Below are 26,621 nucleotides of genomic sequence, written 5' to 3' on the forward strand. Positions count from 1 at the left end.
ACAGGACATGTAAGATGCAGTTTAGATAATCAAATGACCAAGTTAAAGATAATGATAGTCTGTTTGTAGATGAAAGCAGCTTTGGATTAGGGTACCTGTGGGTCTAAAATGTTTTTTATATTCTTTTTTTATACTGTAATTTTGGTGAACTGCAAGTCTGCATGGCAAGTTTAATACCAAATAGTAGTAAAACATGCCTGGGTTTTGCTTCCGGGTTACTGTAGGCTAATAGTGGCGGCGGTGGCCGTGGACGGGATGGTTTTTACAGGGATGATAGTAAGGTAACAGCGTCTAATGCAGAATGGCTCGTGACTAAATGAATCTCTAAGAATATCGTTTCTTTCATTCTGCAGATAATCGAGTGGGCCGGGCTAAATAAACCTCGGCGAAACCCTGCTTTTTATTAAAATAAAGGGCTGTTATGATTGCCCTTTTAAAATAAAAGACGAGATTAAAAATTTATAGCTTCCTCTCAAATTTAAACACAAAGCATATCATTTTTTTTTACGAGCTAATCTGCCGCCATCTGCTTTGGTCTCACAGGACATTTTACAAAAACCTGTCTTTCTTCACTACTAGAATCACAATTATAATGGAAGTGATTAAAAGGATACTGTTAGATTACAAGCAACACATTACTAATTACACATAAATTCGAGTCCATCACAAAGCGCAAGGATCCCACCAACAAATTTATTTAAAACTAATCTCTAATGTTCCGAACCCATAGCTTCCTCTATATTTTGTTTGAACGAAATACTTTTTTTATAAGTATTGTTCAAACGAAGTACTAACAGGAATAGCTAGTTTCGAACCCATTTCCTTGCTGCTATCGGTGAAAAAAATGACTTGCTTTGTGATCAGATTTGGGAGGAAGCTATGATTTTTAATCTCAGCCGCCCTTTTTTTAAAAGCAAGAAACGTTGGCAACCATAAGTTAATATGCCACTAGAGGCAAGCGGAATCCGCCACAAATAGAGATGGGTTTAAAACTCAGGTAGTCAGAAACACCTCTAGAATGTTGCAGAGGAAGAAGAAAGACCAAAACAGAAACATCAAGAAGAAAAATGAAAAGAAAGCCCAACCTGTGAAACGGATTTTCCGTGGGAATAAGGGAGGAGAAGAACAGGGGAGTGAGTATTCTGGTAATGGAGCAGCTTGTACGGTCCCTCTGGGCTCTTGAAGTACGTCTTCAGCCCCAGAGATTGCGCATTCGTCGCGGATGATGATAGATGATAGACGTTGCCGTCATCGATGCCGACGTCAACACCCCGTTTCCGTAGCTGTTATTCCCATCGTGGATCGTCATCTCGATTCTTTCCGTCTTTCCACTGATCCATCCTTGTGTAAAATCTTGCACGCTATGACTGTCTCTCTCTCTGTCTCTCTCTCTCTCTCTCTCTCTCTGATTCTATTGATTCTTCCGAGTCGCTGTTTCTTTCTCTCAATCGAGACTGGGGTTTTCTAATTTGGGGTAAATTTAGCCCGTTCTCTGTTGTTAAATTTAAATTTTGTAGCCGTTAGCGTTATGCAATATTAGATTATGGTTTCTACGGAGCCGAGAGGTCCACCGATAGAACTATCAATTACCTCCAAAATTCTTTTTTTTTTTAAATTCTTTTTCTTAAATATTAAGAAAAATATTTCTTAACAGTTAAAAAAATAATAATAATTTAATACATTTCTTAACAGTTAAGAAAAAAAATATATATATATATATATATATATAAAGAAAAAGAAAAGCACCTATCAGTAAAAATGGTTCGGTAGACCCTAGCATTTCTTTTAGATTATTAGTAAAGTAGGAAGAGAAATGCGTACACATTTCCTCGTTTAATTTTCTGATTTTCTTGGCGTTAACATGCTAGTAATTCTAAGCTGAGCATGGAACCCAACACTGTTGTACAAGTCTATGTTGACTAACTCTCTTGGTGTTCTGTAAGCTAACTTTTTTTAATGGAGTAAATTGTACTATTTGCTTTACATGTGTGAAACAACCTCTAGTCAAAAATTAAACAAGAATAAAACTTCTATTCATTTTTGTGGCACCCTTGACCCCACATCAAATTTGGTAGGAGTCGTGACATTGGGATGATGGTCACTCGAGCCACACACCTCATCTACAAGTATAAGTGTGTTCAAACATGCAATATGTGTATAGATTAAAACACGCAGTAGAAAAATTAAAGGGCAGCCTCAACCTAAGCACTAGAAAGTTTAAAGTTTACAGACCAAAGGAAAAATCCTCCATAATGTTGATAGAATCATCTAGTTAAACCAAAATATAAATAAAAAAATAAAACAAAGTCTTCAACCACAACTGAAAATATCCCTCAAGTCATCACTCACCAGGTGGAGTCAGACCATCGTGTTCACACCCATCATTTACATCAAAATCCAAGGTTCCATTAAACGGAACTATAGGTGAGAACAACACAATGAGATCTCGCAATTTCAACAATAAATTCACATATCAACAATCAGTAATTTCAAAAATAGAAGCATACAAACAAACATGCACAACAGTCATGAGAGATATCTCAAAATACTCCTTTTTGTAAATTACTCAAAAGTTTCATCATTTAAGCCACACACACAAAAATCACATTTACACACACAAGTGATTTATTTCTTATGGTGTGCACCATGGTCTCCTTAGGGATCATTCGCACACTCTAGCTCCTTTCGTCACATCATAAATAACAGCCATATATATGACTTCGCAACGAGTGATACCCAACTTCACTCCCAGCGTGTATGTAACCAAATATCCTCTAGCCCCGCTAGTAGAGGGGCCACATAGTCGTACCAAGAGCGTTATCGTCTTGGCTAGCCTACTGTCGCTCGGCAATAGCCCAAGGGACATTACTTAGTTTCATACGCTCCCGAATGACCAGAAGAACTCTACCGAGATAATGTCTTATCTTGGGTTAGGTCATGATTCGCACACAATCACAAAATCCTCATTTTTGTTACAACACCAAAATCAAAGTTTTCTAATAACATAGCACAACTAGAGAAACAGAGCATATATAATAAAATAATAACAAGTAAAGACGTGAAGAATGCAAATGCGTGATAAACAGTTATTGGATGGCATGGCATATTTAAGTAAAATCACACAGAATAACACATTCATCACATTTCACAGTATCACAGTTTTCCATAACTCCATAACTACATGCAATTCCCAACACTTCACCCAACTCTAGGCCGACATTCATCACAAACTACAGATTTATAACCCAATGCTCCACAGTGCCCCTGGCCACTTTCATTCACAACCAAACTACATCAACATTCAGTGATAGTTTTCCATGTTAGTAATTCAAGGGTCGGTCCAGAAATTTACTTACAACACGGAACGGAATTCTCTAGATGATCATGTGCGTTGTCCAAGGGATCCTAAAACTGCATGCAAACATCATTGCGAGTTGGAAAAGTTAGTCAATTAAATCTAAACACAAGTAAAACTTAATTTACCAAGCAGTGATGCATGACTTACGAAGGAGGTGGCGACAACAGCGACGCATGGTAGCAAAGGTGGATTTGGGTAAATTAGTATGCACGGTAACAAAAGATACTGTACAAAATGATGTGTAATAGGACAAACATATGCTATGCAGTTGGGCTTGGTGAGTAAATTCTAATCTAACCCCAGACTGGCCCATCAGAAAGTAATCAAGAGGATTTTGAGATATCTCGAGGAAACTACAAACTATGTATTGCGCTATTAGGGTTCAGATTTGCAACTGAGAGGTTACAGTGATGCTAATTGGGGTAGTGAACTAGATGAGCTCAAATCAACTCCTGGGTATGTCTTTTTGCTCAATAATAGCTCCATTACATAGAGTAGCAAGAAACAACCATGTATGACCTTAACTACCATGGAGGCATAATTTATAATTTGTTCAACATACAATAAGTTTTTTGGTTACAAAGGTCCTTCAAGTATTTAGACATTGGCAAGATACTTTATATCCGATTACGATATTCTACGATAGCATGGCAGCTCTCGCATATGCTAAAGACTGAAAGTATCATGGAAGAATCAAACACACACACACACACACACACACACACACACACATATATATATATAAGGTATCACAACATTATAGACATGGTAGTGCAAAAGGAAGTGTTCCTGAAATACTTTTCTATGAGTTGCATGGTTGTTGATCCCCTGTCAAAGCCTATAGTAAGAAATTTTTTTGTGGCTCATGTTAGGAATCTAGGATTGCGTAGACTATGAATATAATTTGTGTTTTAGTTGATATTAGGATGTAAACTTTCATTTGGGATATTAATGCAATATGATTTTATTCATTTTGTGTCTTTATCATTTTTTTTTCGGGATACACATATAAGTTATATCAACAGGTTTAGGTCAGCTCACTTACACCAACAATCGCCTCTAGCCCTTGAGTAGCGAGTGAAGATAACACATTCTGTCCTTAAGTACTTGTCTAAGGGGATAAGTTGGTTGACACAAAGATACGTCACCTTAGTGAGAGCTAAGATGAGGTCTATTGTATTGAGAGGACAATGCACGGGTACTCCACAATCTATATAGCCTGTGGTTAGCCAAATGTGAGATATTCTTTGATGCCTTAGAGGTGAGCAAATGGAGGAACTCTGGTTAGATGCTTAACAAGCGGTTGAACTAAAATCTATACAGTGTTAATATAGATATATGATCTTTGAGGAAGAGAAATCCGTTGTAGCATGTATTTGATACTACATCTGCTTAATCGACTAAACGAGTAAGTCAGTAAATGATTCCCTTCTTTCTCATAGTGTAAGTCTTATATTTTATGAAGTTAGGGTTTGGATAGTGAGATGAGATGAGATGGTTTTATATTAAAGTTGAAAATAAAATAAAATATTATTAGAATATTATTTTTTAATATTATTAATGCTTTAAAATTTGAAAATGTTGAATTGTTTATTATATTTTGTGTAGGAATTTGATAAATTTGTAATAATGAAATGAAATAAGATAAGACAAAACACTTTCACTATCCAAACGGGCTTTATTTACCTTTGACCATTTCATAAGATGTAGGTTGTGACGTCTGCTATTTTGATGTGCTATATATGACTATGATTGATAAGTCTAGAGAGGCATTGCTAGGAAAGCAATTCGACCAAAATTGAAGGACAAGAGGGCAAATGGAAGACTATTGGACATTGTATCTTCAATAATATTTTTCGATGTCAAACTATAACGCTACACATTGGTAGCAATTAAGGTTGTGAACATATCGAAATGACTTAGAGGTAGTCAAGCATTGTTATGAGTTTTTTTTACAACTCAAAAGGGTTCGAAAATGCTTGATCTGATGCAATCGAATGAGTCAAGAACATAACAAGACACTTTAGGGATGTTGCTATGCTGGTCTTCTCTGGAAGAGATTTGGTATAATGCTCCTCCCTTTCTTTTTGTAGGTGTGCATGGTGATCATACAACCTATTTGCTTGTGTGAACAAAATTGAAAATGTTAGAGAGATGCAAGGCTTGGGATCACTCCCACTGTGTGCAAGTGGGAGATGTAAGATGGAGGGGCACCCACATGGGCAAACCCCTCCTATGTTGTGACGGGCCATGACATGCGTTACATGCTTGTGAATAAAAGTGGCAACAGCCATTTTGTTGCAGTGATTAAAGGCTGGCCTTTAAGGCTAGTCGTATGAGATGCAGAAGGAGGGCTATATATAGCCCCCCCAGATGATTCTCTGACGTTCCAAAAAGTACAGTCTATTTTTGTTCTCTCTTGAGAAAGTATCTAGGTTGTGGATGTGTTGAATGTTACTCTAATTTATTTTACGTAGTACACTTCACCACCAAGAGGAGACACTTGAGACTTGCTGAATTAGTTGTTCAGGCTGGATAGACTTGTGGAATAATTCAGTAAGTCGTGCTTGAGGTATTCTGTTGTGTTTTCTAACACATTTGGATCTCTTTAGATAGGCAAATGGGCTTGACACACATGATTAGTGTGAGCAAACAAACAATGATCTGACTATGATATCACAATATCAAAGCATCCAATCCAAAATGTATGCTAGGAGCTGTTGGTAGAGAGTCTAGAGACCAAAAATTCATGCAAACATGCATTTATTCATCATGAACAAGCATACATATTGTATCCATACATTTAAGCACGTTAGCCAATTTTGCATCATATCAATATATTTATAGTGAAAACTCTGTTGCATGCACATTGTGTATAAGAGATGGATAGTAGCTTGTCAATTGATAGTATCCCATGATTCACAACTACGTACAAGTCATATCATGCTCACTTCTACTGATAGGATAGTGGGAATTTCCACCTTTTTCTCACCTAATCCAATATTCAAAAAAGGTTAGCTGGTGGTAAAATCATATATATTTTGGTGCCCCTTTACTTGATTAGCAGCTATTGGAAAGATTTTACAAAAATTGTCAAAGCTAATTAAAGTAGCCTTTTGGACCACTAATTAAGGTTGTTCTTCTGTATTATTTAACTTGATTGATCAAATTCCACAGCCACTGGAATATATACTGCTTAACCGGTAGGTCAAAGCTAGTTGTTCTTACACACTGTGCTTATGGGTGCCTTAACGACTATGTGCATGCATCAGTTAATGAATAGACATCATACATTGAAATTAACTCTATTAACTCGAGTTACCCTTGATTCTTGAAGAAAAAGGCTATAACTCTATAGCCAACATATTTGGAGCATTGAGAGCAATGCTCTTCTTATCTACATTTATTAATTATTATACTAATTAAGAATTGAGCTAAGTATGATAAGGATGATTCAATAATGAAGGTCATATATATATATATATATATATGGGAGTGCTACAAATATATAGGGATCCCACACACTGACGTGGCATTATGCCACGCCAGTTTTTTCTTAAAAAACTTAGCAAATTTTCGTTCAAAGTTCTGGTTTTTCCCATCCCAACATCCTATTTCACAACTTTTCATTCCCACCGGCCATGCATTTGTGTTTCCATCGGCCACCTATAAGTGGTAGCTTCAAGGTGTCTAGGAGTTCTACTTCTGGTATTTTACTATTTCTTTTGATTTTTCGTTAATGCTTGTTTTGAGACTTCAACTAATTGCTGCATTAATGGTGGACATTCTTGAGTTTTAATCACTTTTAGCTCACAAGTCTATATGGCACATTAATCACTTTGAGTTTTAATCATTTTTCCTAGTTTATGGTGCCCCTTTTTATTCTTTTGTTGAGTGGGTAATCTAATATAGGATTTTTTTTTTTTTTTTTTTTTTTTTCTGTTTTATATTGAGTTTCATTGTATCCATTGGATTTGTGAACTAAACGATGTCATTTAGACAAACTCGCCAAGTTTGAATTATTTGTGAAGTATTTGTCCAAAATATTGTTTTTGTTTGGGACCCAAGACATAATTTTTTATATATTATTTTTTATTATTTTATTTTGTAGCTATAATCAAGATAGAATATAGTCGATTGACATTTTTCGAGGAAGAACACGACAGTGACGATCCTGACACTTCATGAGGTTATATGTTATTATTGAATTTTTAATGACATTATTTTATGGACTCTTTTAAATGTGTTTTGTTTTATGGCATTTTTAATGGATTTTAAATATATCATGTTTTGCTTAGTGTAGACCAACAAGAACAGGTTAGATCTCAGTATACCAAGAATCAAAAGGTTGAAAAATTGAAGGTTGATATGATATCTGGGACTCAAGTAGATGTTATTGAATACTACACAAAGTATGCCAAACAGGAGGGCTTTGGAGTGTCGAAAAGAACATCGACTACTAGGAATTATGGGAAAGTAAAATACTTTACCATAATATGCATTCATTATCACAAGCTAAGAAGCAAGTCATCAAAAATTGATTAGCCAAAATTGGTAGGAGGGACAAATTACAAGGCTAATATTAATGCAAAGCAAGTAGCCAATGGAAGGTATTAGTTATCCAATTTCGTCCTCGAATACAATCATGCAACGAGCCTGAGTAAGTCAAGATATATTACTTGCTATAAAAAATTATCTAGTTCATAAAAAAAAAAAAAAAAAAAAAAAGAATTTAGATGATAGATAAAGCCAGAATCCATTTAACTAAAAATTACAAAATTATGCTTGTTGAAGGAGGTGGTTAAAAGAATCTCACTTTCAAAGAAAATGAGTGTAGGAATCATATCAACAAAGTTCGTAATGAGTTGTTTGGAGAAGGAGATGCAGAGCCATTTCACAATTATTTGGTGCGGCAGTAAGAGAAAAATAATGACTTTTTCTGTGCGATGGATCTAAATAAATAATGGAGGTTAAGAAATGTGATTTAGGAGGATGCCCGAAGTAAGGTAGCATATGAATCATTTGGAGATGTCATAATGTTTGACATAACGTATTTGACTAATAAATATAAAATGCCATTTGCCCCATTTGTGTAAGTCAATCACTATGACCAATCGATACTTTTTGGATGTGGTCTTATATCAAACGAGGACACAGATACATTTGTGTGTTTGTTCGACTTATGGTTAAGGTGTATGTTAGGATGGACTCCTAATGCGATTATAACCGATCAAGATAAGGCAATGCAAGCAGCAATAGCAACCATTTTTCCTAGGGTCAAGCATGGATTCTGTTTATGGTACATTTTATTCAAATTACCTCACAAGCTGGGATCTTATTCACAATATGACAACTTAAGGCTCCTTATTAAATTGTATATATGACTCTTTGAGCCGTAAAGAATTTGAAGAAATGTGGCACAACATTGTTTAGAGCAATGGTTTAATAGACAGTACTTGGTTGAGTAAGTTGTATGAGGAGCGACATCAATGGGTACCTGTATATGTGAGAGGTACATTTTGGGCTGGAATGTCTACAACCCAGCGTAGCAAGAGTATGAATGCTTGTTTTGATAGCTATGTAAATGCTACTACACCATTGAAGAAGTTTGTTGGGGACTATGATAATGCTTTGGCTAGGATAGTCGAGAATGAAAAGATAGCTAATTTTAGTTCATTCCAACAAAAGATCCCTTGCATTACAGTCCATGCAATTGAGAAGCAATTTAAAGAGGTATACATGAATGCCAAGTTCAAAGAGGTACAAATAGAGCTTAGGGGGATTATGAATTGTTTGTCTTCCCTAAAAAAAATGAAGGTGCAATATCGACATATGAAGTTGTTGACGACTAAAGCATTTATGATGATATTGTAGATGATGTCAAATACTATATATATTTCAATGATTATGAATGTGAAGTGATGTACACATGTAGACTATTCAAGTTCAGGAGAATTTTATATAGACATGCACTCATTGTCCTCACCATGTGGAAGAAATTCGTGCGGTTGCCATCCAAGTATGTTCTTGATTGTTGCCGAAAGGATTTGAAAAGAAAGTACTTGATGATACAAAGTAGTTATGATGATCTCGGCGATAATCAAGTTGCACAAACGTTTAATGATTTGTGTAATGATCATTGTGAAATAGCTTTCTTGCTTCAAATGATCATGGCCTTCATAAAATGGAAGAATCATATGCGCAAGTTTAAGGAGGAAGATTTGAATCAGAACATTATAACGAGTGAGTATGCTTTGTGTCAAGATGGTCCAAGTGAAACAAAACAACAAAATCAAGAGGTTTGCAGTCCTACAAGTCTATACAGTGGAGAGAATGCTGAAAAATAAAAGAACGAGTAAAAAAGAAACAAGATAGATGAGGTATCGAAAAATTGTGCGACTTTAAACATTTTATACATTGTCATGTCCCAGCTTTCAACACTCCACTAACATTTTTATTTTTATTTTTGTAATCCATAAGTGAAGGACATATATGTTGGAGTAGAGTCAAAGATACTATATTTACCCAACCATGAATACTCTATAATCTTGGGGTTTTAATGTAATTAGGTGTTGGACTCTAATTTTGGGATTTGAATGTAATTTTGGGTTTTAAATGTAATTTTTGGTCATGGCATTCCAAAATTTGATATTGTACACAAAACCGAGGAAATATATTCAGCTGCAGTGTATAACTTCTTTTGATATTTAAATAATGATTTTTGTTATTCATGAAAACAAGGAAATAAATTCAGCAAGCATAGTACAACTTTCCTAGTACAAAATCCCATTTCTATTTAAGTATTAGGAATTCTTGTACAACTTATGCAGCTACAATTATGTCTTACATACTTGATAGCAAAGTACTTTATCAACAACTTTTAACATTTCAACTCAAAGTACAAAGTGTGCAACTAATACAAGAAAAAAATACCCACAACAACAAAATGCCTACCTATACTTTGTAATTGGTAACTTTTGTTTAATGGTCTTGATTTTCATTTCAACTTTGTGGCTCATCAACTTCTGCTCAACTAATATATAGATATGGTTCGCTGTAGAGGCTAACTGCTCATTTTTTTCTTTAAGACACTCAACATTTTTGCATAATTAGGCATCTCAGAATCAACACATTTGAAAAACATGCAAGAATTTTCAGATTACAAAATAATATCACAATAAATTTTCAGATTGTAATAAATTTACTTCATTTAGAAACTTTTGGACAACTTTAAGCAAGATGCTATGAATATAAGTTCTTTTTTTTTTTTCAACCCAACTAGCTCTTCTAGAGGTAACCATATATACACAAATCCATTCACAAATGGATGGGCTTGGGGAGGGGAGGGGAAAGGGAGGGGGGGTGGGGTGGGGAATAACCATACCACCTCAATTCACAAATCCATTCACTAGGTTGTTTTGGTGAAGTTTTTATTTGCACTTACACTGAATATGTTTTTGTCAAGTGTAAGAATGTTAGGTGGTCAGATGGCAATTAACTGAAAGTCAAGAATGTTATTGTTCGAAAACAACAAACCCTACTTGTATATATATGTGTATATATATAAACAGAAACCCACATCTATGACAGCCACAATTATTATCTCTCATAAAGATAAACTACTTTGTCTCTATCCTTGGTTGATTCTTTGTAGATTCATATATCTATATTTGTACATATTATAAAAGAAAAAAATTCCACCTCCCAAGATATGTGGTACACCAAATGGTCCTCCTATTACTTCACCAATAATTAGGTTGAGTGATGGAAGGCATTTGGCCTACAGAGAGAGGGTGTTCCTAAGCAAAATGCCAGGTACAAAGTCATTCGTTGTTCATGGCTTTGATAGCTCTAAAGATATATATTTTCCTCTATCTCAGTTATGGACTACTCTTCTCACACAAGCCAACCATTTTGCTTGTTATACTCAAAGGTTCTATTTTGGTTTTTTTTTCTCAATTTTTTTGTTATAGATTTTTCTAAAAATCTAAACATCTTTTAATCTAAATATCCCCTCCTCTTATTCAAGTACTATTTGTAGTTACACAATTATTTTATCAACTGTTTATTGTATATCTTCTCTCAGTACTATAGATTGTAAAATTAAAAAAAAAAAAAAATTCTGTTTGCAAACCCAAGTAATTCAACCAAATTCCTTTTTTCTAGCATAGTGCTAATGAATTGTGTTGAGCAGCTAGATTATAGTTCCATTTTCATATATACACAAATCTAATAACAAATGTGGAACTCAATTAGATCTACATGAAAATTTTCATACAACCAGCCAAATCCATTCACAAATATTGAAATTAGAAACTGAGCAAGCCTAATTTCAATATGGAAATCCGAAACCTCTTTGTCTGTGTTAGGATAACTTAAATGTGGAAAGATATATATATATATATATAGAGAGAGAGAGAGAGAGAGAGAGAGAGAGAGAGAGAGACCTAGCGTTAGCGTGATATCAGTGACGGTGATGGCAGCCGGAGACTATTGTTGGCGATAGATTGGTTTTCGTGCGGGTGGGAAGGAAGGAAAATGGAGGAGAGAGACATCATAGAGGGATGGGCAGTGGGGGAAGAGAGAGTTTTGTGATAGGGGTTGTCAAAGACAGGTTTTGTACGACGACGACATGTTGTGGGTGACGGCAACAAGTTGTGAAAAAATCACAAAGAAAAGTGAGAAAAGAGTGGGGGAAGGGAGAGCCCCAGGAGGGGTGAGGGGAGAGCAGTTTGTGGGATCCCTTTATATCCCTTTCAGTTTTCCTGCTAGAGCCACAAAAGGTCCTATAAACTAAGCAAGTAGCCGCGTTGTTTGTTGGAGCCAACCTAACAAACAGCAGATGTTGTTGCAACCATGTACACACCATTTTTTCCTAACGTTTCTCCCTTGCCCCCTCTTTCTTTGCAATTTCTTTCATTTTCTCATCAACCAAACAAAGAATAAGTTGCAATTTTATTTTTTTTAACAACCAAACAGAGAACACGTTGCAATTTTATTTTCTTAACAGTCAAACACATGATAAACTAAAAAAGATTAATATGCTAATATTGCTAATTAATATAACATGAAATTTTAAAATGTTGTTATTTATATCTATTAATCTAATAACATAAAAATAATATAACATTTGATTATCATATGACATAAATTAATCTTGTAAATTTTAATATAACATTTGAATCTTGATATAATATAAAATGAAGGATATTAGTCAATTACTTGCTAAAATTTTGTTAGAGTATAATTTTATTTATCCGTAAAATCGAAATGGATTGGACCGAACCAAAACTTGAAAAATTGGAAGTTTCAGTTTTAGTGGTGATTCAGTCTAATATCAATTCTTAAATTCTCAAAACCGTTAAATACTGGTTTGGTTCTAAAAAATGTCCAAAACCAAACCGAATCTAACTGATTACACCTCTAATAATATCTATGAAGGAAGGATCAACCCTATAGTTAGGGCTATCCAATTTACTGATAAATTTCAATATCAAATCTTAGAAAAAACCCAATTCCAAAGGTTTTTAGGATCCTTAAATTACATTTTATAATTCTTCCAAGACCTTATAAAAAAGTGCAAACCTTTGTTTGATAGACTCAAAAGTAATCATCCACCATGGACACAAGAACATACTTCTTTGATCCAGGAAATTAAAATATATATATATATATATATATGTCAAAACACTACCTGTCTTGGCATTCCTTCTATAGATTCCTTCAAAATCATAGAAACAAATGTCTCTGACATAGGTTATGGCAGTGTCCTTAAATAGAAGCTTGAACTTGGATCCCCAAAACAAATAGTTTGATTTCATTCTAGTATATGGAATTCTGCTCAAAGTAATTATAGTACTATTAAAAAGGAAATTTTATGTGTGGTATTACGTGTGTCAAAGTTTCAACAATACCTTTTAAAGAAAAAGTTTTTAATAAGAGTAGATTGTAAAAGTGCAAAATTTTTCATGGAGAAAGATGTAAAAAATATAGCATCAAAACAAGCTTTTGCTAGATGGCAGTCCATTATATATATATATATATATATATATATATATATATATATATGTATATTATTTTGATCTAGAATATATAAATATAGATCAGAACTCAACTCCAGCTTCCCTAACTCTTTCATTTTGATAGGGAAAAAATGAGTGACAAAAAACCATCTTCCTCCCAAAGAGTAAATCTAAAACACCCAAGAAATAAGAGTTTGAAAAACTAGTTGTCATCCTTGGACATGGTATAGAATACTAGTCAAGTTTACCCAAGTGCCATCTAGTCAAAACATATATCAAGTCCTAGGACCAATTACAAGACCAACCCTTGGACCAATTGCTAGACCCACTTATGAGTCAGCTTTGGCTTCCTCAGCAAACATAAGGTTAAGATCATCCACCCAGAAAAACCAATACCAAGTTGTGGACTTCAAAAGTCAACTAAATACTTAAAGAATGCCTTATGTCCCAAAGAACTCATCAGTTGTACATTCTTAAGCAGTATATAAGTAACCTGTTCAGAATAAAACCTGATCAAAGTTACATAAAAGATCCAAGAGACTTAACCAAAGATTTTTATTATCTGAAATGGTATTTTGGCCCATTTCACCCAGCTAAGTCTATAAAGTATTACAAGTCAATAGTTGAACAAACTAAATCAACTGTTTTCAACTCTATTGTGGATAAGTTTGACCCCATTGGCCGAAAAAGAGCATTCCACAAGTTATACATTTGAAGTATAATTTTCAAGAAAGAATGGGGAATTCACCTATCCATCCTCAAGAAACTACAAAATCATGAAGAACCATTTAGTTATTATGACTATATGGAAGCATGGTTTAAAGGCATTCTCTATCAAAATGAGACTTACACTCATTCTTGGTTGGGTGGCACTACAACCACTAACACATTATCCCAACAATGTGTCCCGAGAAGTCTATTCCACTTTTTTTTTTCTTTTTCTTTTTTCTTTTTTTTTTTTTTTTGCTTTTTTCATGCATTTTTTAATATCTTTAAAACATTTTAAAAAAATCCACAACATTGTTAAAAAATACTTCCTTAATCATCAAATAAAAAATAAAAAACATTCGGGACGCATTCTCGAGACAATCCAAGTTGGTTTTTAAGATATATCGTTGAAAACCTATGGCCCCATCGTGGAAATCTACTCAGAAGAAATACTAGAAGTCATTGGGCAGTTTTCTACTATCCTCCAAGTTAAATATGATTCTCAATTTCATATTTCCCTCCTTTTCACAAGTATAAAGTCCAATGAATACTAAAATGAGAATTTGCAAGAAAACAAGATACTTTTATAAGAAAATTCTATGTTAAATAGTCAGATTAGTTCAAGTTTCACAAAGTTATCCCACAAGTTCAAAAAGAATTCCCATTACCGACAGACCAGTCCAATTTTCTTGCAGAAAAAGCAGGACTCCAAATAGTCATGACTTTAGCCATGACCCAAGTCAAGACAAAGGATGACCTTGCAGATCTTATAAAAGAAACCCTATTGCAAATTGAAGGAGTACAAAAGGAGACATCTTGAGTCTCCTCAAAGTCATCTTTAGCAAGTACAACATAAGAAAATGATTAGTTAACAGTAAAACTTAGCCAAAGTCTCACTTAGACTCCTAAAACTAAGCTAAATTCATAACTTAGGGAAGTTTTTTAAAGAAGTACAAGATCCCTATTCTTACCTTGGTGAGAATTTTTGCTCCCGGAGGAAGACAAGGTAAAAGTAAAAATGTAAACAGAAAATCATCATTGAGGCTATTAATGAAATAGTAAATTTCGACAAAATACTATTCATGAATTGTATGTTGTCCCATGAACATTCCCAACTCTTAGCCATATAAAAGGGAAGATCAGTAAACGAAGAAGAACACGACGAAAAACACCAATAACCAAAGAGCAAACTGTAAATATAGAAACAACTCCTTTATTTTCTTCATGTATCCCTATTCGTGTGAACCCAAGTTGGAATCTTAAGTGATATATTCAAATAAAACTTAAAGTTGTAAGTAATCTTTCTCTTTTAAATAAAAGTAGAATTTCAAAGCATATTTAATGTTTACTTGCTTAGTGTTTACATGCTTTACATATTATGTTGATGCTTATTACTTGCTTTAAGTATTATGTTTACTATTTGCAAAGACATTAAATTACAAAGAACATCCATGCCTCGCCTCCATCATAAATTAAAGTCTACTCCAACAAATTTTAAAGTATCTTCCCTAACCTCCAAGTTACTCAATGTCATATGCAAACAAGTATCTTCTCATATGAGTGAAGATGAACTCCAACAATTCCATTCAAATGCCTCTGAAGAAAAAGAAAAACTCAATAAAATCTTGGCGTTAGAGAAATTTCTGATGGTGAAATCTCAGAAGAAGATGCTAGCTCTATAGATCCGACAACAGAAATAGAAGAATCTAGCAATATAGATATTGAATTAGGATGTCTAGATACCTTGTACGTATATATAAATATATATCCTAGGAAAAATCATATAAATTGGATATCCTATATTTGAAATTCAGCATTCAAATTTTCTGGGTCATTGAACTAAAAGAATGTAAAAATTCTTTTCCAAAAGTTTGTTAGAATTTGTCAAAACTTTGTCTTAAATATCTAGTGTCAATATATATATATATATCTAAACACAATAAAATATTGCAATAAAATTAGAAGTTTTTAAGAAAAAAGCTCAGAACATCCTCAATGGATTATTTAAAGTTAAAGGAAAATTTTGATGAATATAAAATAAATTTAATTTTTGGCTATTCCATTCACGTAAATTTCTTCATTGGAATAATTATTTTTTCATTATATAACAATAAAATAATATAAGATGAATTTAATTTTAACTATTCACATCAATTATCTATATTGGATTATCTATTTATTCATTATATAGTAATGAGTAATTAATAATTAAAAAAATATTTAAGTTTTTAATTATTAATTTATTTTATTTTATCATATTTTACTATTCTACCTATTATATGTTAATTAGTAATGATATTCTAATTAAATTAGTAATAAGAAGTAATATAAAGTAATAGAATAAACATTTGCTCCTTAAACAGTAACAACCAAATTTGACTTTATATTTATCAATATTGTAGGTAAAAAGCTAAATAATGTGAATTTAGTTAATCTATTGCAAGTCTCTTTTCATCTTTAATAATTAAAAGTTATTTTACTTTTACATATGCATAATTCATTAACAACGCTATTATAAGATTGGGGGATGGATTATATACTTGAACAGAAAGCAAAATGTATTTGTTTAATTTCCAGAAAATATGGTTATTATAGATTTTTGAGTAGTAAAGGGATTATGTTAAAAATTTTAGGTGCCAATAATAACATTTTTTTTTTGTTTAAATGTATGTAACATGAAAGAAACAAGGGGATTTTGTGGGGCGGCGGCCTGGGGGCTGGGCTCGTCCTTGGTCTGGATACACATTGTTATAAATAAGTGATATGAATGTTTTCTGAGAACGGCTGAACTTTCTCAATATTTTCAGATCGTTGCCAAATCCTGCTTCGGGCATCAATCTTAAACTCAAACTTCGGTGAATCGGATTTTGATTTCTCCTCAGTTTTAATTTACACAGATTAACAAGATGCCCCGAAGGCCGACAAGGCATCGTCGCTCATTGAATCCTCAGCCTCTGACCTTCTCCTCTTTTTCACGTTCGGTTGCTCAAGTAGCTTCATCTTTCAAGGCCAAGCATCGAATGCAACACTCCAAACAACACAGAGAATCTGCCCCAAAATCTGCAGGTATTTACAATTTTAATTTTGGCAAATTCTTCATCTTAATTCAATATGCAGTCTTTATTTTTACTTGTTGTCTGCTTGATGCAATTTGTTTTTGTGGAAGTATACTTGCTATCTTTTTTCATGCTTTCTAGTTAATGGGTTTTCGAATAATACTTTGGAAGCGAAGGGAGAACAGTCCGTGTCTTCTGATGAAGAAGAGTTTGAAGTAAGCATTTTGTTATTTCGTTGGGAATTTTTATCAATATATTAGTTTTACTATTCATGAAATTTCGTTAATTTGGAAAATTACATATTCATGTTTATTTAGTATGTATATTTATGGGAATTTGATCTATACACGTGAAGGGCGTGGTTCAAGCAGATTTTGCATTCTTCGATCCCAAAGCCAACGACTTTCATGGAGTGAAGACCTTGCTGCAAACCTACCTTGATGATAAGCAGTGGGATTTGAGTGGTTTTGTTGACTTGGTATTAGGGCAGACCACTGTGGGGACTGTAGTTAAAATTGAGGATGACGAAGATGAAGGAGTTTTTTCTCTCGTGACTGCACTAAACATGCAAAGATACAAGGTAAGACAGTATTTTCTGCCAGATCTTTCTTCCTGTTTGCACTGGTTTGGCTTATCTGGCTTATCTACAGAGCTTAACCCTATTTAGGTTCCTGGCATAATTATGTAGTATTGATAAATTTGCAATGCCCAACATGCTGTCAATAACTTTGTGCCCTATCTAAAGCAGGAGTGTACTGCAATATAATTAGACACGAGGAACCATTCATTTTATTTCTGTTCAACTTCGCATGGTTTGGGGATGGTAATATGCTGGTTTTGGATAGGTTGACACAAAGTTGAATCCAATCCACCCTGTGTCCTTGCCCTTTTCTTTCAACGAAGTTGCATCTTTACTTATAAGTAAATGCCTGACCATTATCTCTCCTTTAAGAAACTTGGGTTTGATATTATTTTATGACAAAACTTATGGAAACCTAATTATATGCCCAAAGGTGTTTTATTAGGGGCTAGGTAGAGGTGGCCGCCCAACTAACACAATGACTATGCTGTCTATTTTAATGCATTTGCAAGCATGTTATCATTTCACATTAATGCTATCTGGATGGTTAACTTATAGAACATCTCCAAACCCAAACGTAGTTTGAGTCTCAAGTCCTTTGCTTCAACCCTGGTTATCTTTCTTTTGCATCTGTCCCAATATGGATTTTATTGGGCAGATTAACTAAGTTCTGGTAATTGTTTTGCATTGCCAGAATGATGCGTATTTTGATCACTGACTCTTTTTTATAGGTAATCAAGAATTTTATTGATAACAAAAGGAGGCATAGCCCAAGTACACAGGAAGTATACATGAGAAGTACCTAACTAGGGTCTACAACCGAAAGTAGAAAGTCATGGACATTTAGACCATTAAAATCAAGGACCCCAACCCATAAGAACAAGGTTTTAAAGAATAGAACTTTAAGCTCATCCATTGCCCTCTCACAGTCCTCAAAGCTTCTATCATTTTGCTCCCATCAAATGCACCAACACATACATATAAGGGCCACCTTCCATGTTGTTGCCACTTAAGGATTGACTTGGAGTCCTCTCTAGCTTGTTAGTAGAGGTGGCCGCCCAACTAACACAATGACTATGCTGTCTATTTTAATGCATTTGCAAACATCTTATCATTTCACATTAACACTATCTGGGTGGTTAACTTATAGAACATCTCCAAACACATACGTAGTTCGGGTCTCAAGTCCTTTGCTTCAACCCTGGTTATCTTTCTTTTGCATCCATCCCAATTTGGATTTTATTGGGCAGGTTAACTAAGTTTTGGTAGTTGTTTTGCATTGCCAAAATGATGCATATTTTGATCACTGACTTTTTTTTTATAGGTAGTCAAGAATTTTATTCATAACAAAAGGAGGCATAGCCCAAGTACACATGAAGTATACATGAGAAGTACCTAACTAGGGTCTACAACCGAAAGTAGAAAGTCATGGCATTTAGACCATTGAAATCAAGGACCCCAGCCCATAAGAACAAGGTTTTAAAGAAGAGACCTTTAAGCTCATCCATTGCCCTCTCACGGTCCTCGGAGCTTCTATCATTTTGCTCCCACCCATCAAATGCACCAAGAAATACATATAAGGGCCACCTTCCATGTTGTTGCCACTTAAGGATTGACTTAGAGTCCTCCTACGAGGCATGGCCTAGGATAATCCTCTTCCCTAAAACAAATGGGGCTAGGTAGAGGTGGCCGCCCAACTAACACAATGACTATGCTGTCTATTTTAATGCATTTGCAAACATGTTATCATTTCCCATTAACACTATGTGGATGGTTAACTTATAGAACATCTCCAAACCCATACGTATTTCGGGTCTCAAGTCCTTTGCTTCAACCCTGGTTCTCTTTCTTTTGCATCCCTCCCAATATGGATTTTATTGGGCAGGTTAACTAAGTTTTGGTAGTTGTTTTGCATTTCCAGAATGATGCGTATTTTGATCACTGACTTTTTTTTTATAGGTAATCAAGAATTTTATTGATAACAAAAGGTGGCATAGCCCAAGTACACAGGAAGTATACATGAGAAGTACCTAACTAGGGTCTACAGCTGAAAGTAGAAAGTCATGGACATTTAGACCATTAAAATCAAGGACCCCAGCCCATAAGAACAAGGTTTTAAAGAAGAGAACTTTAAGTTCATCCATTGCCCTCTCACGGTCCTCAAAGCTTCTTCTATCATTTTGCTCCCATCAAATGCACCAACAACGACGTATAACGGCCACCTTCCATGTTGCCACTGAAGGATTGACTTGGAGTCCAGAAAATCCACCAGCCTACGAGGCATGGCCTAGGATAATCCTATTCCTTAAAAAAAGATGGGGCTAGGTAGAGGTGGCCGCCCAACTAACACAATGACTATGCTGTCTATTTTAATGTGTTTGCAAACATGTTATCATTTCCTATTAACACTATCCGGATGCTTAACTTATAGAACATCTCCAAACCCATATGTATTTCGGGTCTCAAGTCCTTTGCTTCAACCTTGGTTATCTTTCTTTTGCATCCGTCCCAATATGGATTTTATTGGGCAGGTTAACTAAGTTTTGGTAGTTGTTTTGCATTGCCAGAATGATGCGTATTTTGATCATTGACTTTTTTTTTTTATAGGTAATCAAGAATTTTATTGATAACAAAAGGTGGCATAGCCCAAGTATACAGGAAGTATACATGAGAAGTACCTAACTAGGGTCTACAACCGAAAGTAGAAAGTCATGGACATTTAGACCATTAAAATCAAGAACCCCAGCCCATAAGAACAAGATTTTAAAGAAGAGAACTTTAAGCTCATCCATTGCCCTCTCACGGTCCTTGGAGCTTCTATTATTTTGCTCCCATCAAATGCACCAACACATACATATAAGGGTCACCTTCCATGTTGTTGCCACTTAAGGATTGACTTGGAGTCCCCTCTAGCTTGCTAGAAAATCCACCAGCCTACGAGGCGTGACCCAGGATAATCCTATTCCCTAAAAAAAATGGGGCTAGGTAGAGGTGGCCGCTCAACTAACACAATGACTATGTTGTCTATTTTAATGCATTTGCAAACATGTTATCATTTCACATTGACACTATCTGGGTGGTTAACTTATAGAACATCTCCAAACCCATACGTAGTTCGGGTCTCAAGTCCTTTGCTTCAACCCTGGTTATCTTTCTTTTGCATCCGTCCCAATATGTTTTGCATTGCCAGAATGATGTGTATTTTGATCAATGACTTTTTTTTTTTATTATTGGTAATCAAGAATTTTATTCATAACAAAAGGAGGCATAGCCCAAGTACATAGGAAGTATACATGAGAAGTACCTAGCTAGGGTCTACAACCGAAAGTAGAAAGTCATGGACATTTAGACCATTAAAATCAAGAACCCCAGCCCATAAGAACAAGGTTTTAAAGAAGAGAACTTTAAGCTCATCCATTGCCCTCTCATGATCCTCGAAGCTGCTATCATTTTGCTCCCATCAAATGCACCAACACATACATATAAGGGCCACCTTCCATGTTGGTGCCACTTAAGGATTGACTTGGAGTCCTCTCTAGCTTGCTAGAAAATCCACCAGCCTATGAGGCATGGCCTAGGATAATCCTATTCCCTTAAAAAATCATCCCACAAGGTCTTGGCCATCTCACAATGTAGAAGCAGGTGATCTACTGATTTTCCATTCTTCTTACACGTGCAACACCAATCCAACACTATTACTTGACATTTCTTCAAATTGTCTATATTTAGAATCTTGCTTGGGGATGCTGTCCAAACAAAAAAAGCTGCATTCAGAGGAGTTTTTGTCTTCAATATATTCCTCCATGGGAAAGGTGTCGTTCTTTGGTTAGAAATCTACATTCCATTAGGGGGAGCCACGAGAGAAGACCAAGCAATCAACTACTGAAGCATCCTTCCCCTTGTAAAAACTTCAGGGAATGTTTCGTTGAGGCTTTGTTCGCCATACCATTTATCGCGCCAAAATTTGACTCGAGAACCATTACCAACTTCAATATGTGCATGGCTTAGGAAAGTCTCCCACCCTTTTCTAATGTGTTTCCACTAACCCACCCCATATGGTCCACATACCACATTCGAGCACCATCCTTCCCAAGACTTCCCAAACTTCGAATCTATAACTTACTTCCATAGGGCCCCACTTTCTTTCTGGTACTGCCACAACCATTTACCCAACATAGCTTGATTGAACTTCATCAAATTACGGATCCCCAAGCCACCCCCACATATTGGTTTGCAAACAATTGACCAATTGACCAATTGGAATTTGATCTTGTCCCCCATCCCACTCTACAAGAAATCTCATTGTAGTTTCTCAATACAATTGGCTACCCTTTTAGGGAGCGGGAATAAGGATAGAAAATATGTAGGTAGATTAGAAATGGTACTTTTGATAAGAGTAAGCCCACCTCGTTTAGAGAAGTATTAGCTCTTCCAAGAAACCAAACTACATTCCACCTTTTCAATCATGGCGTTCCAAATCCCCTCCAATTTGAATGAAGCACCCAACAGTAAGCCAAGATACTTTATAGGTAGCGAAGATACCTTACACATCCCATAAGGCGAGCTAGATTCACCGCATTGGGGACAACCCCCACCTGCACCAATCTAGACTTTGCAAGATTCGCTCTCAAACTGAAGAAAGCTTCAAAACAAAGGATGAGAGCCCACAAAAGATTAAATGTGCCCATAATTTTTTCCACAAAAGATGAGAATATCATCGGCAAAAAGAAAATGAGAAATATAAATAGAGCCATAATCATCATACCCCACCAATAAGCCATCAAGGAAACCACCTTCCACATGGCCCAAAATCATCTTGTTAAGAGCTTCCATGACAATAATGAAAAGTAATGGAAAGAGCGGATCTCCCTGTCTCGAGCCATGGGAGGAGTCAAAAAAATTTACTGGCAAATCATTCACCAAGATAGAAAAGTGAGGTGTAGAAATGCAAAATGCTACCAAGCATGCCATTTCACCCCAAAGCCACAGCTTGCAAGAAATAGAGCTAGAAGTTCCAATTGTCATCATTGTAAGCTTTCTCCATGTCTAGTTTGCATGGTAATCCAGGTTCTTTGGATTTGAGTCTTTCATCCAGAACCTCATTTACAATTAATGCTGAGTCAAGAATTTGTCTACCTCTGACAAACCCATTTTGAGGCTTTGAAATTAACTTCTCCATCACCATACTCAATCTATTTGCTAAAACTTTAGAAAAGATCTTGTACACCCCCATTCACTAGGCTAATACGACAATAGTCTCTAACATCCACGGACCGCTTTTTTTTTTTTTTTTTTCAGGAATTAGAGCTAAAGAAATAGAATTTAGACTTTTTTCAAACCTTTCATTGGCATGAAACTCATGAAACACCCTCATGAGATTATCCTTGATCTCTTCCCAACAAATTTTGAAGAAACCCATGGTAAAACCATTAGGGCCTGGAGCCTTGTCACTAGCCACGCTACAGATCACTTTGCGCACTTCATCATCTTCGAATGGCCTCTCAAGCCACCCTGAGCCCTATTGGTCTAATGATTCAAAAGTTAATCCATCCACTTTCAGTCCATGTGTACTTTTACATGAAGAGGTGCTCATAATACTGTACAATGTGGTACAATGTGTATAATATAGGTATTGATCACTGACTGGCTCGTAAATTTTAACATTAGTAGATAAGCTGACTATAATTTTATCCTCCTAATCAGACATTGTGGGTTTGGTACTTATTAGGACCATAAATGTATCCTGGAACTCAAGGAGTTCCTCCTTAAAGCATGCCAAGAGAAGGATGTACAAGATAACTTGATATCACTCTTGGGAGAGCAAGCACAGTATGTGGGTCTCCTGGTCTCTCAGCGCGTGGTGAATCTTCCTCCCCAGCTATTGCCACCTCTTTATGATGCCCTCTTTGATGAAGTCTCGTGGGCTACAGAAGATGAGGTAAGATGCTAACAGTAATGGATGGATGAGCAAGATAAATTTCTATTTCTTTACCTGCTAGAAGCAACTTCCTCTACTAAAGTTATTATCTTCTTGTTTTGCTTTTGAAGCCCACGGAAGAGCTCAAGAATTCCTTCCGCTTTAAGTTTTATATTCTTGTCAGTAAAATTTACAAGGTACACTGTCAGAGCATCTTCTCATGCCTATTTGGGTTGCAATTGACTTTTAGCTGTGGTACTTTTGGTTCTTGCAATTTCTTATCTGCCTCCTTACTGTTTCTATATTTATTTGTTTTTGGATGCAAGCAACAGAACAAGAATGCAAATAAGAAAAAGAAGCTGAGCAGTGACAGTGATGAGGCAATAATATATACAAAGCCAGAAGATGAGATTTTTCATAGGGTATCAATACCTATTATACCCTACATGCCATAAATAGATTCATCTTTGAGTTACTCTTTTTTTGAAGTCTACCTATGTCATGTTGTGTCTATCACTTGACTACATTTTTCCCATATGAGTTTCAGCTTAGCTTGTGGTCCTTCTGCTTTCCTTTGCAGACTCAGCAGCCTGCAACTCTTGAGGTTAGTGTGTCTATGCTTTTTTTGTTTTTGTTTTGGCGACCTGCCATTTTTTGTTAGGTTGGCTTCACTAAATTAAGTCAAACTCATACCACCTAACACTAAGAGCGAAACCCCCAACCCCACCCAACAAAAAATAAATAAATAAAGATATTGTCATGATTGAGGCTAAAAATACACATGAAGTAAGAGGTGATCCATGGATTCCCCCACTCTTCTCACACATTGTACCAGTCAATTACTACATGTCTTTTTCTTAGTTTATGCATAGGAAGAAGCTTTCCTAGTGAGGCTGTTCAAGTAAAAATGCAGCTCTCGAAAGTACCTTAAAGAATGTGGATTACTATCCTATGGAATAAAGACCTTATGGAAAACAAGCATTAAACATCAATTTGTTGGAAGAAGCCCAAAGGATCAGCTTGTCTTCACCTCCTTGTCTCAAGCTAATAGAGTAGAGCAAACTAAATAGTGCAGTAAATAAAGGCTTCTATTTCTGCATCGTGAGCTAGTCTGATAAAGCTCAAATTCCATTGATGGGGGATTACTCGATATCTCCAGATAGTTTGTCACAGGATCATTTTTAACATTGGCAATGCTATCCACATCAAAGACGATCCCTTCACCACGCATTAATGAAGTTCCAATCCTGATTCTGTATCCCAGTTCAAATATTATATGATTAGAAAACTTCCCCCCAACCTTTTCTTACGTTTATTCTTAAGAGTACTGCTATAGCAACAAAGAGATTACACAAAAGTAATCCCGCAAATTGACGTGGTTTCATGTAGTTCATTAGATATACTTTACAATGAAAGTAACTTTACAATCTGACGAACTACATCATGCAACATTAGTTTGTGGGATTATTTTTGTATAATCCATTTGTGGCTAGAGTATTTCCCCTATCCTTAATCCCACCCCATATAAGATCTTGGACCTCATTAGAACACCACCCACCCCACATCCATACTTAGCCTCTACACCTAACCTCCACAATGTCTCTCATTTTGATAGTGTCAAAGCCACTTTCCCAATAGTGCATAACTAAACAAGAGCAGGTTCCAAGCCCTTAAAGCACCCTTGGTGATCAAAGTACATACTTTGGCTGAGCTGGCCAGGTATTCGCCTAACCAAGGAAGTCTTGCTGTAGCTTCTCCATGCAGTTAGCCACACTAGATGGAGGGGAAAATAGAGAACATAGATTAGGATAGTGTGAATACAGTCTTCCTTTGCACACTTAGCAGCTCATTACTTGTGATGCAATATATTAAGTCATGTAGCTGATGGTGTTAGCATACATTATTACAATTAGTGGCTTTCTTCCCTGGGGTAGCCTTCTGCGAAATTAGTGGCTTTCTGCAAAATTTTTAGCATAGGGTTCACGCCAGAAATAAGTGAACTATATTACTGTGCCCACCTAGGCCTTTCTGTGCATTGGATTTTAGACTTCATTTGTGCTTTTCTTGTTTTTGGTTGATGCGTCTAAAGTGGACAGTCATTGGTTGCCCTGCGTATCTATTATTGAGACTCATGAGTCATGACCTAATGTTTTGTTTCTATGGTTTTTATTAATCTTTTGCAGCTCAGAAATTATCGATTTATGGGACTAGTCATGGCTATTGAAGCTGACAAAATTTCTACATTTCGCCAAGAGTTGAAATCTTTAATAAATGAATCTTGAGGCCAGCAAAATATGTACAATATTTCTTCTAGTTTAAAAGCTTTCATTTACCTCTTCCCATTATTTCTGCAAATCTCTCAATTATATACCAGATGTCTGAGGTGTCAACTGTTTTTTTCCTTTTCAAGTTTTTGTTTCCATCTTTCTTGTAGCATGGGGATTTTGTTCCAGGATTTTCGCCCAATTTTGTAGTCACGGCAAGTAGACCTGATTTACAACACATTGTAAGAACTAAGAATTCCTTTTTTTTTCCTCAACTGAGAATTCTTTTCTTGTACGGGGAAAGATCCCCTTGGCTTTTGAACTTCAATTGTGTTCTGTGTTGTCTTGTTTTGTATGTTTTACCCATGGCTTGCTTTTACTTGATGACAGTCTACACGTGTATTGGTTCGCTGTACTGAATAAAAGTAGTGGAAAACCCCATCTTTGCCCCCGGAAATCATCATCTGGATGAAAATATTTTTGTTCATACCCTTCTAAGAACAAACCCACCATGTGGTGGTAGCAATATATCAAGTCATGTCAATTCAAAAGATTAGTTATTAGCAAATGCAGTCCTCCGGGATAACATTATCTTCATCCATTTCCACCTCTCCCCAGAACCTGTCATCTGTAAATCTCATGCACGGATATGTTTGAGTTGGCGTGGCTAGGCCAATTTTGAGCCCACCACCTTCTTCTATGTCCCTTTGCTATGG

At 35.6% G+C, this 26,621-nt stretch overlaps 1 protein-coding gene across 6 annotated transcripts; it reads left to right on the forward strand.

Moving 5' to 3' along the window:
- Window positions 1–16,774: 16,774 nt before the first annotated feature.
- LOC122310860 (protein BCCIP homolog) lies at window positions 16,775–26,233 on the forward strand. 6 transcript variants are annotated; one of them, XM_043125065.1, is made up of 8 exons: window positions 16,775–17,154; window positions 17,286–17,359; window positions 17,500–17,724; window positions 23,453–23,662; window positions 23,773–23,838; window positions 23,968–24,063; window positions 24,222–24,245; window positions 25,825–26,233. In XM_043125065.1, exons 1-8 carry the CDS (start codon window positions 16,995–16,997, stop codon window positions 25,921–25,923), a joined length of 954 nt encoding a protein of 317 aa, XP_042980999.1. In that variant the 5' UTR covers window positions 16,775–16,994; the 3' UTR covers window positions 25,924–26,233. The 6 variants fall into 6 exon arrangements, with proteins under 6 accessions (XP_042980999.1, XP_042980998.1, XP_042980996.1 ...); XM_043125064.1 differs by having other exon boundaries at window positions 17,316–17,359; window positions 24,189–24,245; XM_043125062.1 differs by having other exon boundaries at window positions 16,776–17,154; window positions 24,189–24,245.
- The last annotated feature ends 388 nt before the right edge of the window (window positions 26,234–26,621 follow it).

Source organism: Carya illinoinensis, chromosome 5 (genome assembly GCF_018687715.1).
Source record: "Carya illinoinensis cultivar Pawnee chromosome 5, C.illinoinensisPawnee_v1, whole genome shotgun sequence".
NCBI lineage: Eukaryota > Viridiplantae > Streptophyta > Magnoliopsida > Fagales > Juglandaceae > Carya > Carya illinoinensis.

What these genes read in the sequence shown, in the direction of transcription:
- LOC122310860 (XM_043125062.1), top strand. Translation starts at nt 16,995, where the DNA reads ATGCCCCGAAGGCCGACAAGGCATCGTCGCTCATTGAATCCTCAGCCT. An exon ending in TTGTCAGTAAAATTTACAAG is followed by an intron (nt 23,839 to 23,967) that starts GTACACTGTCAG and finishes TTTGGATGCAAG; the next exon opens with CAACAGAACAAGAATGCAAA. An exon ending in AGCAGCCTGCAACTCTTGAG is followed by an intron (nt 24,246 to 25,824) that starts GTTAGTGTGTCT and finishes AATCTTTTGCAG; the next exon opens with CTCAGAAATTATCGATTTAT.